This window comes from Rhinopithecus roxellana, chromosome 20, assembly GCF_007565055.1.
Source record: "Rhinopithecus roxellana isolate Shanxi Qingling chromosome 20, ASM756505v1, whole genome shotgun sequence".
In the NCBI taxonomy this organism is placed as follows: domain Eukaryota; kingdom Metazoa; phylum Chordata; class Mammalia; order Primates; family Cercopithecidae; genus Rhinopithecus; species Rhinopithecus roxellana.
The window spans coordinates 56694939-56709937 of record NC_044568.1 but is presented as its reverse complement, the minus strand read 5'-3'; the positions used below and the strand labels follow the sequence as shown (position 1 = coordinate 56709937).

Genomic DNA, 14999 nt, shown 5'->3' with positions numbered 1-14999 from the left:
GGTTATAAAAATCTAGGTCTGAAATAATTTTCTTTCAGAATTTTAAAGTGATTTATTTTTTGTTACTTAACTTGCATTTACAAGTATGAAGCCATTCTGATTCTTGATCCTTTCCATATAGCCTATTTTTCTTTCTGAAAACTTGTAAGACTTTTTTCTTTATTTCCAGTGTCCTGAATTGTTATGATGATGTGCTCTGGAGTGGGTATGTTTTCATCTGTTGTTGAGAGTACTTCCTTAGTAGTCTTACCTTTTTTGGTGGGGTGGCATTCCTTTTTTTCAGATGTTGAATCTTCTGGACTGATCTTCCAGTTTTCTTAACTTACCTCTCCTATTTTCTTTTTTAAAAAACTATTTAATAAATTTTTTAAAATAGAGATGAGGTCTTGCTGTGTTGCCCAGTCTGGTCTTGAACACCTGGGCTCAAGCAGTCCTTCCAAAGCGCTGGGGTTATAGGCATAAGCCATGTGCTCAGCCATCTCTTGTATTTTCTGCCTTTGTCTTTTTGCTGTCTTTTCTAGGAGATTTCTTCAACTTTTTATCTTGACCCTACATTAAAAGAAAAAACAAACTTTTTTTGCAATCATTAACATGTTTTGCTGGCTTATGAATGTTTCTTTTTATATCATCCTGCTCTTGTTTTATGTACACAATATCGTGTCTTTCCCTCTGGGAAGATTAAGATGAATTTTTCTTTTTTCCTTGAACTTTTCATTTTAGCACAATCCTTACTTCCTTTAAGTTACTTTTTTTCTTATCAGTTTTGGTCCTGTCTTTTATCTTTGTTAAATATCTAGTGAGTCCTCTTTGCTCGATTTTAATAGCAGTGCTCTAAAACAGTTTCTTAACCAATGTGCCAAAAAAATATGTTGCAAGTGTGTGAAGATACTGATGGCGTCAGTCTTCAGAGTAGCTGAGCGACATATCCAGAGACTGGGGGCCCTGTCTAGCCCTGAGCCTACAGGCCGCCTCTATTTAGCCCAGAGTAATAATATGTTTTCTGTGTGTAATGTGACATGAGAAAGTTTTAGAAGTACCAGAGCCCTGTAGGTTAGACTTGTTGAACACAGGTTTCGCTGTTGTGTGATCAAACTGGGTCATTTTCTTAGGGCAGATTCATGTTCATGCCCTTGGGTCTGTATCCTTGGGCAGATCAAGTCCTCCAGAAGTCTTTGTCTCTTGCTTGGAAGATATGTTCTGGCTTTCAGTATTTTAGGAGCAGAGTTGGGAGAAAAAGACTAATGGTCCAGCATTCAGTATGTAAACATTCTGTTAACTCTCAGTTTCAATACACCTACCCTCAAATGTGCCTGGTACTCCGCTGTCCAGAGACCTTTAGTTGTATATTATTCAAAATATAAGTCATTTGTCTTCCACTGGAGCTAGGGAGAGTCTTACTAAGCTCTGAAGGGAAGAAGCGTATACACATGGAGGGAGAATCCGGAAATTCAGCTATTTCCTAAGACTTTGTTAATAGTTCTCTTTTTAGCTTATCTTTCACCCCCTGCCCCACCCCAACCCTGTCCTCACCTACCCTGTATTACCAGTTCCCGGAGCCTTTCGGGAGTCTTTGGTCCAATTTAGGTTGAGTCTCAGCTTTGCTTACTGCTAAATTAGGATTAAGCTTCCTCAGATACTCCAAGTCAGTTACCCTTGTCTGTTTTCTAGCATATGAAATTTCAGTGACCGGGTGCGGTGGCTCATTCCTGTAATCGCAGCACTTTGGGAGGCTGAGGTAGGCAGATCAGTTTAGGTGTTCGAAACTAGCCCGGGCAAGATGACAAAACGCTGCCTCTACAAAAAGTACAAAAATTAGCTGGGTGTGGTGGTGGATGCCTGTCGTCCCAGCTACTTGGGGGGCTGAGGCAGGAGAATCACTTGTACCTGAGAAGAGGAGGTTGCAGTGAGCCATGATCGCGCCACTGCACTCCAGACTGGGTGACAGAGTGAGACCCTGTCTCAAAAACAACAAAAAAATGAAATTTTGTTAATATTATTTCCTGTTCTCTTTGTATTCAGTCTACCAAAAGTCTGATTCTTTATTGACTTTATTTTAGAAGTCTGAATACAAATAATCTAAATATTTGTTTCTAAGAAGTTCTCCCTGTAACTCACTATTTGGATTACCAGTATTTTGAAGGTGTACTTTTCTTTTCTTAGAAAACATGGTTATTAGGTAACAGGTAACCCAGTGTCAATCCTGAGGTTTAACAGAGTTATAATTCATGCCAACAGCATGTTTCAAAGCTATTTTTAAATTTCACTTGAATTTTTTTTTAAAAAACCTCAAATTTTCTTAGTAAAATATCAAGAATATCTGGGTATAAGTTCTTAAAACACAAAAAGCATTGACTGAAAAATTGTTCTTCAAATTCTTTATCACTTTGTTTAAGAAGTCTTTTTTGGCCGGGCGCGGTGGCTCAAGCCTGTAATCCCAGCACTTTGGGAGGCCGAGACGGGCGGATCACGAGGTCAGGAGATCAAGACCATCCTGGCTAACCCGGTGAAACCCCGTCTCTACTAAAAAATACAAAAAACTAGCCGGGCGAGGTGGTGGGCGCCTGTAGTCCCAGCTACTCGGGAGGCTGAGGCAGGAGAATGGCGTAAACCCGGGAGGCGGAGCTTGCAGTGAGCTGAGATCCGGCCACTGCACTCAGCCCGGGAGACAGAGCGAGACTCCGTCTCAAAAAAAAAAAAAAAAAAAAAAAAAAAAAAAAAGAAGTCTTTTTTTCACTTTGGGAGGCCGAGGTGGGCGGATCACGAGGTCAGGAGATCGAGACCATCCCGGCTAACACGGTGAAACCCCGTCTCTACTAAAAATACGAAAGATTAGCCGGGCGTGGTGGTGGGCGCCTGTAGTCCCAGCTACTGGGGAGGCTGAGGCAGGAGAATGGCGTGAACCCGGGAGGCAGAGCTTGTAGTGAGCCGAGATTGCGCCACTGCACTCCAGCCTGGGCAACAGAACGAGACTCCGTCTCAAAAAAAAAAAAAAAAAGTCTTTTTAAAAAAATTTTTAAAAGGCTCTTCTTAAAAAAGTTTTTTAAAAGACACCTTTTAAAAAGTTCATCTGTTAAATGATTAGTATCAGAAATACATAAAGAACTCCTCCACCTCAATATGTGAAGGACAGTTAGTGAAAAATGAACAAGAGACATGAGCAAATGTTTTGCAGAAGGGGAAACATGTGGCCACAAACATACAAAGAGATGTTCAGCACGTGGCTAGTAAGAGAATGCAGATGACAACCACAGTGAGATACCATATTTCACTTATTCAATTGACAAAACTTAAGAAGTGTGACAGACTCAAATGTTGTGGAGTTTATGAATCAACAGATGCTCTTACACATACATAGTATATGAGGCTGTAAACTGCGCCACCTACTATGGAGAATAAGTTAGCATAATTCTACTCCCCGGAGTAGACCCAAGGGAAATTTTTTTTTTTTTTTTTTTTTTTTTTTTTTGAGGCAGTCTTGCTTTGTCACCTAGGCTGGAGTGCAGCAGCGTTATCTCAGCTTACTGCAACCTCTGCTCCCAGGTTCAAGCTATCCTCTTGCCTCAGCCTCCTGAGTAGCTGGGATTACAGGCGTGCACCACCACTGCTCCCAGTCGATTTTTGCATTTTTAGTAGAGATGGGGTTTCACCATGTTGGCCAGGCTGGCCTCGATCTCCTGGCCTCAAGTGATCCACCCACCTCAGCCTCCCAAAGTGCTGGGATTAGAGGCGTGAGCCACTGCACCCAGACAAAAAAGTATTTATCCTAGTACAAAAGAGTCATATGCATTAATAGTCAAAGCATCACGGTTCACAGTATCAAAAACCTGGAGACAACCCCAGATGCCGATTAACAGGAAAGTGGAGTATTGCACGGCAGAAAGAACAAAAGAACCAGTGTGATATGCACACCTCTGTAAACTTTAAGTCATCTTTTTAAAACAACAATAAAAAATGGATGATTAATAAATTATGAAACACCTTAAAATTTAAAATATCTATTTCATGGATGCAGTAATAAAGCAAGGAAAAATTGAGGATAGGATTTAGGATAATGGTTACTTCCGATGGTGGAAGCAGAGGACTGAATTGGTGGGGAAGACCATCTGGTTAGAAGCGGGCTATTGACAAGGTCTTAGCTTTTGTTTTGGATGGCAGGTTTGTGGTGTCCTTGTTACATTATTGAAGATTAATTAGGTAATTCGGTCTATTAGAAAATAAGCCTAAAGGGACTGAGATTTCCAAGGTGAAATACAGATTCATGGTCATGTGGATCTTAGTTCTTTGCTCATCTGTTTTGTTTTTGTTTTTTAAGAAGTAGCATTTGGGATCCTGGGACCAATGTTTTGTAGTTGAAAGTTATAAAAATACATAGACCTAAAGTTAATGAACTAAATTTTCTAGGTGGGGATGCATGTACTGATAAGTATCTTATATGTTATAGAGTATTGAGTACATAAATATTTATAGCTATTTCTGTTCTTTCATAGAAATCTTACATTTTTTTCCCTTTCTTAGGACAAAGTTAAACTATAATCCTCCAAAAGATGATGGATCAACTTATAAGATTGAACTTGAAGGGATATCGGTAATGGTTATGAGAGAGATCCTGGATTACATCTTCAGTGGGCAGGTATGATGAGAAACAAAGGAAGGAAGACCTAAAGTAGAGGCTTCTCAAGCTCAGGGTGAGGGTCTCCTTTCATCCATTATATGACAAAGTAGCACTGTCATCTTCATCTTCTGTCACTGTGTGCATTGACTGACATCTCCTACTGGTAATGGCATCCCACGTGTGTTCTTCCATGGCTCTGCTCCTAGAGAAGCAGACGAAGTAAGATCTTAGACCCAAATCCCAGTTTGTTGCTACCATTCTGAGCTCCACCTTCTCATATGAGATATTAAAGACCTTGACTGCTGTCTTTTTGGTTTTTGCTTTGGAATCCCAAATCCAATCTTGCTTTGTATCCACACGACTGGGGATACAAAACTTGTTTTGTCTCCATCGCATGGAAATAGGAACTTCCTGGGGCGTTGTGGATTATTTGGTAGAGATAGAGAGTTCCTTGTAGATCGCTCCCAGAGAAAGGACTGACAGAAACGACAAGCAGCTTATTCACGATGCCCTGGTCCTGTTGCCTCAGGAGTACCCACATCCCTGCCCCACCCTCAGTCTCTCTTCCTGATGTCCCTTTCCTGTCCATGTCCACTTGAACTTCTGGAGGCTTTGTGATACCCAGGGAGGAAAATGATAAGCGATCAGACTTCTTTCTTTTCCTTTGCCCTCCTCCGACTACCCATTCCCCATGATGTGATTTCAAGCATAGCATGAGGACTCAAGAAAAATCTTCCATGTGAATCAGGGCTAGTTATTTTTTTTGTTTTTTGTTTTTTGGGTTTTTTTTAACCGGAGGAAGAGGTCAGTGCATCTTAACCTTTGCTGTGTGAGAATGCATTTCATCTTTATTCTTTCTGAGATCTTGTTCCCTACTCTCTCCTTTATTCCTTCTTCATCCCTCTTGTTTTCCTTTCTGTAGGGGCTGTTTCTCCTACATATTTTCTAAGTATTCTGAATGTATTGCTTTCTTTGTCTGAATATATTCATTCTGTCCAGAGTTAAATGTGGTGATTCTCATCCTTTTTGAAGCTTTTGGTTTGATTTATGCTTTCTCTCTTCTCTCAACACTGGGGGGTGGGTATGTACATGGATGATTGTTAAAAGTAAATGAATTTAAGTTAATTTGGGGACAGCCCGGAGATACTCTGTAGCATCACAAAACCAGGCCTAAGACCAACCTCTGGTCCAACTTGTAAAGTCGGTCCAGCAGCAGTTATTAGTATAATGAGTTATAAGCCAGTAAGAGCCTATTCATGTTCAGGCTTGGATTTGAAACTTGAAACCTTATTTACGGATTGACTTCTGTGATTTGTTTCCAATTTAAATTTAAAATGATAGTTGCAATGTAAATTATAACAAACTCCTGAACTGGCAGTTTTGTTTTATTGAAATGCAATTCAGTGTTTTTTTTCACGTGCCTATATTTGAAGAGTCTACAGCTGCCTGCTGTCTTGTGGCTAAATGTAATGTCATATAAATGGAACATTTTCCCCTACTTGTGGCTTACTCAACCTACTACTTTCCACATTTTTGTTGTTCAGTTTCTAAGACGATTGGCAATTATCCTTTTTTAAAAATCTGTGGTACAAAAAGTGTAAAATATAAAAATGATTCTTGCAGTACTCTTCATGAAGTCTCCCTTGCATTTGCGAATGTGGGTGAAGTGCCCATGCTTTGGGGTCGTCCACTTAGGACTGTGACAATATTTTGGAGAACTGTTTCTTTCTTGATGCTTTGGAACACTGTGAAGTGGGTGGAGAAAGAAGCGTTAGTCAGAAAATTGAAGAAAATTAAGGAAAAGTAGATGTTCATAATGAGAAGAAAAAAAACTAAAAACACCCTTGTATTAGGGATTTATTCCAAAAAGTAGTTTTGAGACCTAAATGTATCTATCTGTGAACCAAATTGCACTGCGTACAGTGTTTTGGGATGTGGAATGAGGCTTCTGAAACACTGTCAACCCTTTCTCCTTTCAAGGGGTTAGCATTCAGGTTAGCATGCCATTTAGCAGAAGGGTGAACCTCGTAGGTTGGGAGGCAAGATTTTCATCAGTTCTGATGCTGGTACTTAATCATGTTGACTTTACCATAGAAGGTAGAACTTTCCATTTCCCAAGCATTTGAGTCATTACGGTTTTTCTCTGAATTACAGAAGTGAGCAATATGGACGGTTTACCCTAGAAGGGTTATTGGTGGTTGACATTGGTACAGTAAGGGCAGAGCTGGGGAAAGTTAACCAAGCACACATTTGCTTATGTTGGTGCCTTCCAACTCTTGGGAAAAAAAAAAAAAGAAATGCTGCGTTAAACCATATGAAATTGCCAGTATTCGATTATCTTTGATCTAAAATAAATGGAAATTTCATGTGGCCCAAACTAATAGATTAGTGGTTTGGGTTTTAAATGTACACATTCAAATATAAGATAATTATTCTACTTTTTTAGATCAGGCTAAATGAAGATACAATCCAAGATGTTGTTCAGGCAGCAGACCTGCTACTATTGACAGACCTTAAAACCCTGTGCTGTGAGTTTTTGGAAGGCTGCATTGCTGCTGAGAACTGTATCGGTATCCGTGACTTTGCACTACATTACTGCCTCCATCACGTTCATTACCTTGCCACAGAATACCTGGAGACTCATTTCCGAGATGTCAGCAGCACGGAAGAATTCTTAGAACTGAGTCCTCAAAAGCTTAAAGAAGTGATTTCTCTTGAGAAGTTAAACGTTGGCAATGAAAGATACGTCTTTGAAGCAGTAATTCGCTGGATAGCACATGATACAGAAATAAGAAAGGTACCTGTCATTTATACCATGGTCAAATTTGCCTTTTTATTTCTTTTTAATTACAGTTATGTTGTTTTATTTTTCTTCTTCAACGCGAAAGACTTACAAAGCAGCAATCTAAAAGATACCTGTAAAACATGCTTTTCTATATCATAAAAGCAGTTGGTTTTTGAGACCAGTCTGTAAAAGCCCATGCCACACAATAGATCAGTGAAAATATTAACCCTTGTACAGAGTGTAATATCCTTTGTATGTTGTTTTGAGTGGGAAAATACATTTCAAGCTCAAGCTGGAGATTATAGAAATGCAGTATCCCCACCCTGGCTCTCAGCTTCCTGACCTACTACATCACTAGGCTAACCTCTGCCAGGCCTCAGGTGCCTGCAGCAGGCAGGGGGGTGGCACGTGGAGCGCTGGCAGGGGTGGAGGGGCATGGGCCTGAGGAGCTTCAGGTGTGATTGACACCACGCAGGAGAAAGCAGGCAAGCTCTGGAGTTTGTGTGGCAGTGCAGTTTCGAGAGGGAAGGTTCTGAGAGTGACAGCCTGGAAAGAGGGTCTTAAAGAATATCAGCCTCTAGATCCAAATTGTGAATACCTTGGAGGAAGGAGCAAAATCACAGGACTTGAGGGTTTTGGGGGGCAGAGAGTCTCAGTCTTTCTCCCAGGCTGAAGTGCAGCAGCCAGAGTGGCACGATCATAGCTCAGTGCAGTCCCAACCTTCCTGGCAGAAGTGATCTTCCCACCTCAGCCTCCGAGTAGCTAGGACCATAGGTGTGTGCCACCATGCCTAGCTAATTGTTTGATATTTGTAGAGACAGGGTCTCGCTGTGTTGCCCAGGCCGGTCTCAAACTCCTGTGCTCAAGCAATCCTCCCACCTCAGCTTCCCGAAGTGCTGGGATTACAAGTGTGAGCCACCATGCCCAGCCAGGACTTTAAGTCTGATTGTTATAAATAAGACACTAGCTGCAATTAGTGTTTTCAAAATAAGAAATATATTAGGTGTTAAGAGAATGGATCTCAAAATGTATAATTGTACTGTTAATTGTTCTTGTAAGTTAAAACTCGACTATTAAGTTTTGATGATTAACATAATTTTTTTAATTCTGTAAGCCCGGAAGTATGTATATTTAGAAACTATATTTGTAGTATTAGTTTTAATTGGGACAGGTAAGGACAGGTAGTGTTCTGTTCTCCATGTTAGTTGGGGAAATTGGTAAAGGAGGTAGAAAAATTAGAAAAATTTCCAGTGTGCTCCTACTCACCAAGACCACAGTGGGACATGCTGCTCCTCGCCAGCTTCCATCCTGCCCTCTTCTTGCCTTGAAGCAAGGGAGATGCTTAAGGTTGGCTGGTTGCTGGGGAAATGAGGCAGTTCTTTGTCCTTTGGTCAATTTAAACTTCGTGCTGTAAAGACAGTTGATTTTTAAAACTCACAGTTTTATTTTACATTTGTAAAGTACTTTAGTCAGTTGGTTCAAATTTAGTGATTGAGCAGTAAGAGGATATAATTTATATTAGTCGTGTTAGATATTTTTGAACAGTAATTACTGCAGAAATGATTATATAGTACTCAGGATTTTTTTAAACTTTGACTTTTGTATATTTTTCTTATAATATTAATGTTAACATGTTACCTAAGTTTACCACATTGTATCGAGCTATTACTGCTTATAATATTTGTATAAACATGATTTAACTTATGGCACATCCAAATGTGTGAAAGAAAGCAAATTATAGCTGGTTTTATCCCTGTCTTTTCCTATTGAAATGGGACTTCCTTAAGGTGTGAAGGAAGCTGCTTGAAACTTTACAGTGATACCTCAAATAAACTGATGATTTTTTAAAATTAAACTTTTACTTATCAAGACTGTGGGCAGTAGACAGTCAGGGCCAGGAGAAGATGTTCAAGCAGGGACCGATGTGTCTCACTTGCCTGGTAATAACCTGAGTGTTAACAGTTTGTTTTCCATGAGGTGGAAAATGTAGATTCTAAAAATGATGTGTTTTCCATTGTTTTCGCCCCATCTTTCTTCCCTCTTCTGCAGGTCCACATGAAGGATGTTATGTCAGCTCTGTGGGTTTCAGGGTTGGACTCCAGTTATTTACGGGAACAGATGCTGAATGAACCATTAGTACGAGAAATTGTCAAAGAGTGTAGCAATATACCACTCAGCCAGCCACAGCAAGGAGAGGCGATGCTGGCCAACTTCAAACCCCGGGGCTACTCCGAGTGCATCGTGACTGTTGGTGGAGAAGAGAGGGTGTAAGTATGAGGTGGGAGTTGTTTGAAAAGTGGTGTATGGGAAGAGGTAGTTCCATGTAAACAAGAATTCATAATGTTTTTCAGTATCTAAAGCATAATTATATTCGATTTTTTAAATGTGTTAAATATTCTTTTCTTTTTTTTTTTTTTGAGACGGAGTCTTGCTCTGTCGCCCAGGCTGGAGTGCAGTGACCGGATCTTGGCTCATTGCAAGCTCCGCCTCCTGGGTTTACGCCATTCTCCTGCCTCAGCCTCCTGAGTAGCTGGGACTACAGGCGCCCGCCACCTCGCCCGGCTAGTTTTTTTTGTATTTTTTAGTAGAGACGGGGTTTCACCGGGTTAGCCAGGATGGTCTCGATCTCCTGACCTCATGATCCGCCCGTCTCAGCCTCCCAAAGTGCTGGGATTACAGGCTTGAGCCACCGTGCCCGGCCATGTTAAATATTCTTTAGTGCACTAAAACTAGTGATGGTCACTTATAAAAAGAACTGTACGAAGCACATTAACTACTGTTCAATTATTTACTTCCTTAGTTCACGGAAACCCACAGCAGCGATGCGATGCATGTGCCCTCTCTATGACCCTAACAGGCAGCTTTGGATCGAACTGGCCCCTTTAAGTATGCCGAGAATTAACCATGGAGTTCTCTCAGCAGGTACCGTTCTGTGGCAAATTTTCCTTAAACACCAGATCAAGTAATGTGTAATCTCAAGGTTTTACAGAGTGACTCAGCCATTTAAAGATACAACTTTATTATCTCTACATGACATTTTTAGTGTAGTTCTAGCTTTTGAGACCGTAGTTAGGAAAACCGTATCTTCTGTCAGTCCTTATTCTCCACAAATCTTCAGCACATAGCTGCTTTTCAGAACTCCTGGAGGAGCAATTACTTGATGACTTAATGTCAGGAGAGCAAACTTCAGTGAGGCTTACCACTAAGTAGCTGGAGGGCCGCACCTGGAACACAGCATTTCTTTGTAGTAGTCCCATCTTTGAAATTCATGCAGCTTAGAATTACAATATGTAATTATATGAAATATGTTATATAAGGCTGGGCACAGTGGCTCACACCTGTAATCCCAGCAGTTTAGGAGGCTAAAGTGAGAGGATCACTTGAACCCAAGAGTTCAAGACCAGCCTGGACAACATAGGAGAGACAACTGTCCTTACTAAAAATCAAAAAAATTAGCCAGGAATAATGGCCATGCACTTGTGGTCCCAGCTACTTGGGAGGCTGAGGTGGGAGAATCTCCTGAGCCCAGGAGATTGAGACTGCTGTGAGCTGTGATCACATCACTGCATTCTAGCCTGGGTGATAGAATAAGACCCTGTCTCAAAAAAAAAAAAAAAAGAAGAAGAAGAAGTTATGAGACTTTAGGAAATGCTACTTAAATAGGCAATGGCTTAAAGTGATTTACTACAGAAAATGTTTTACTTGACCTTTACAAGTTTGAAAACTGCTCTTCTTTATCCAAAGCTCTCCCTTAAGGAGGTGATAGAAAAGAGAGCCATTGAGGCATTGCCTTTGCTGGCTGCCTTTCTTTTTGCCATGGTCCTGCCCCCTTGTCCACCTGAGAAGTATCATCTCACATCATTCTAATTATGGTCAGCAGCCCTCCTGCAGTCCTTATTTAATTGTCTTTCCCCAGCAACATTATCTTTAAAAATTTATTTTTTATTTTATTTTTCTTTTTAGAGATGGGATCTTTCTATGTTGCCCAGGCTATAACATTTTTAAAGCTATACTTTACCATTCTGTATCATACAAATGGCCAAGCTCTACCATAGTATAGAAGTGGAGTCTTTTTATGAGTCTCGAAATTATTAAAGTTTTTGTCAATAATGAAGAGCTGGACAGAGTAGTGTAGCCTGCAGGATGTAGGTCTAGTGTCCCTGTTGCATCGTCTCAGAATTAGCTCCCTTACATTTCCCTCCAAAATATATACACATATTCCTAATTTTCACACATACACACCTATCACAAAGGTTCCTATATCACTAATTTTTGAAAATTTCCCAGAGGGATTAGTGTTTCAGAAACCCAGCAATGGAAGGAGCAACTGTGTACGGTGAAATTGATGGAAACGGAAGTGAGTGAATGAAGAGGTCCTTCCATTTGTCCAGCCTGCATTGTTTCTTTTTTTTTTTTGGCCTTTTAAAAATTGATTTTGACTGTTTCTTGTCATTCAATTTTTCTTCTCTACCAGGTTGGAATTTACATTCTTATTAATAGTCCTTTAGGAAGATTACCTTAGAAATTACAGCCTGTGTTAAATTAGCAAAGTCCAAAGTTAGTCAGTACCTGTGTTCTCTTCAGAATAGTTTTTCTTCATTTTCCATGTTCCACACTCTTGTAGTATTAAAATACATTATTACTAATAAATATGTACAGTAGATGACCCTTATCCATGAGGGATGTGTTCCAAGACCCCGCAGTGGATGCCTGAGACCATAGATAGTGCTGAACCCTGTACATACTGTGTGTTTTTACTGTACATACATACCCATGATAAAGTTTAAGTTCGGCACAGTAAAAGATTAACAACAATAACTAATAATGAAACAACGATAACAATATACTGTAATAAAAGTTATGTGAATGTGGTCTCTCTCTCTCAAAATATCTTACTTTACTGAACTCACCTATTTTCGGACTGAGTTGATCATGGGTGATAAAACCACAGAAACCAAAACTTCACATAAGGGGGAGATACTATATATGCAATATGTGTTTTTTTGATATGTGTTGGATGGATGGATGGATGGATGGATGGATGGATGGACAGATAGACAGGTAGGGAGATAGATGATTGATTGATAGATAGGAAGGCAGGCAGGTAGGTAGATAGATAGTGTTCATTTAGATTTGCCACTTTCTTTGTTCCTCCTTCTTAACTCCTCAGACTTTCCACCTGGGATCATCTCCCTTCTCTCTGAAGTTCATCCTTTTGAATTTCCTTTAATATGGGTCTTTTAGTGGACAACATTCAGATTTGATTGCCTGCAAATGTCATTATTTTGTCTTCATTCGTAAATAATATTTTTGCTAAGTATAGCATTTCAGCTTGGTATTTATTATTTTTCAGCACATTGAAGTCATTCCCCTGACTTCTGGCTTCCATTGTTGTTAAGTCAGTGGCGAGTCTAAAAAATCTTTTCTCTGGTGTACGTTTAAAATTTTCTTACTATTTTCCATCTTTTTGTCTCACTGTGCTGTTCTCTTGATTATTATCTTTTGATTTATCTTCTATTCAATGACTTTTCTCTTTAACTGTGACGAATCTGCTATTAAATTTATCCATTGATTTTTTTTTTTTTAATTTCTACAAGTTCTTGTCTTTTTACAGAAGAATAACTTCATTACCTTCAAATCCACTCTTATTTCTATAGTTCCTGTTACTGGAGTTATCTTCAAGTTAATTTTTATTTATTTTATTATTATTTTTTTTTTTTTTGAGATGGAGTCTTGCTCTGTCGCCCAGGCTGGAGTGCAGTGGCTGGATCTCAGCTCACTGCAAGCTCCACCTCCCGGGTTTACGCCATTCTCCTGCCTCAGCCTCCCAAGTAGCTGGGACTACAGGTGCCCATCACCACACCTGGCTAGTTTTTTGTATTTTTTTAGTAGAGACGAGGTTTCACTGTGTTAGCCAGGATGGTCTCGATCTCCTGACCTCGTGATCTGCCCGTCTTGGCCTCCCAGCCGTGCCCGGCCAATTTTTATTTTTTAAACATGATAAGCATTTGTTTAAATTATCTTTCTTTTTTAAATAAATTTTAGACTTTATTCTTCATCAACCAACTTGAAAAAATCATCTTGGGGCCGGGCGCGGTGGCTCAAGCCTGTAATCCCAGCACTTTGGGAGGCCGAGACGGGCGGATCACGAGGTCAGGATATCGAGACCATCCTGGCTAACACTGTGAAACCCCGTCTCTACTAAAAATACAAAAAACTAGCTGGGCGAGGTGGCGGGCGCCTGTAGTCCCAGCTACTCGGGAGGCTGAGGCAGGAGAATGGCGGGAACCCGGGAGGCGGAGCTTGCAGTGAGCTGAGATCCGGCCACTGCACTCCAGCCCCGGCGACAGAGTGAGACTCCGTCTCAAAAAAAAAAAAAAAAAAAAAAAAGAAAAAATCATCTTTCTGGTTACTATAATATTTGAAATCTTTACAAGACTATTTCCTATGATCTGCTTCTGCTGGTCTTTATTCTTAGAGTCTAGTTTTTGTTATGTCCAATATCTGTGGCTGGATGCTGCTCATTTTATTAAACATTATATGTAGCAGCCGGGCGCAGCTCACGCCTATAATCCCAGCACTTTGGAGGCTGAGGCGGGTGGATCACTTGAGGTCAGGAGTTTGAAATCAGCTGACCAACATGGTGAAACCCCGTCTCTACTAAGTAAAGTACAAAAAGTAACTGGGTGTGTGGTGGCATGTGCCTGTAATCCCAGATATTCAGGAGGGTGACGCAGGAGAATTGCTTGAACCCAGGAGGCAGAAGTTGCTGTGAGCTGTGATTGCACCACTGCCCTCCAGCCTGGGCAACAGAGCGAGACTGTCTGAAAAAAAAAAAAAAAAAAAAAAATCGTGCCGGGCGCGGTGGCTCAAGCCTGTAATCCCAGCACTTTGGGAGGCCGAGACGGGCGGATCACGAGGTCAGGAGATCGAGACCATCCTGGCTAACACGGTGAAACCCCGTCTCTACTAAAAACTACAAAAAAATAGCCGGGCAAGGTGGCGGCGCCTGTAGTCCCAGCTACTCGGGAGGCTGAGGCAGGAGAATGGCGGGAACCCGGGAGGCGGAGCTTGCAGTGAGCTGAGATCCGGCCACTGCACTCCAGCCTGGGTGACAGAGCGAGACTCCGTCTCACAAAAAAAAAAAAAAAAAAGAAAAAAAAAATCGAAAAACATTATTTGTAGCCTAACTTTCTGCCTTAGATTTCCTGGGATGTTAGAATCTAAGGCTTAGATGAAGGTCCTTTCTTCTACAGAAGTTTTGCATTTGTCTCTGCCAGTTGCCTGAAAACACTACTAATTTGGTATTAACTGTAAATTAAGTTCAAGGCTTATGATTTCCCAGGTAGCAAGGAGGTTTAAATCTGAGTACGAGCTCTGGTTGGCCTTCGTCCTGACAGTGTAGACGTTTGGAGACGATCTCCTGCCAGAAGCCACATTTTCTGTGGACCTGGAGCTTAAACGTCTGTCTTTTTCATCCCGGGGACAAAAGGTTTAGATTTACCTAGATTGAAAATGCCCTTAGAGTAAAATGGTTTTCATGCTTGGTAACCTCCGTAGGTCCTAATTTTCCCCTCAGTTTTGCCTTGTTATTTTGTTGGC

The 14999-nt window shown here is 40.7% G+C and overlaps 1 protein-coding gene across 3 annotated transcripts in view; it reads left to right on the top strand.

Annotated features, from left to right (window-relative positions):
• The window catches only part of GAN (gigaxonin), a 68265-nt gene that overhangs the window by 33881 nt on the left and 19385 nt on the right, over positions 1 to 14999 (top strand). For all 3 annotated transcript variants that reach the window (XM_030925217.1, XM_030925216.1, XM_010375149.2), the window contains 4 exons: positions 4516 to 4630; positions 7059 to 7409; positions 9447 to 9664; positions 10198 to 10319. In XM_030925217.1, the coding sequence (XP_030781077.1) occupies positions 4516 to 4630; positions 7059 to 7409; positions 9447 to 9664; positions 10198 to 10319 (806 nt within the window). The remainder of the gene's footprint in view (positions 1 to 4515; positions 4631 to 7058; positions 7410 to 9446; positions 9665 to 10197; positions 10320 to 14999) is intronic.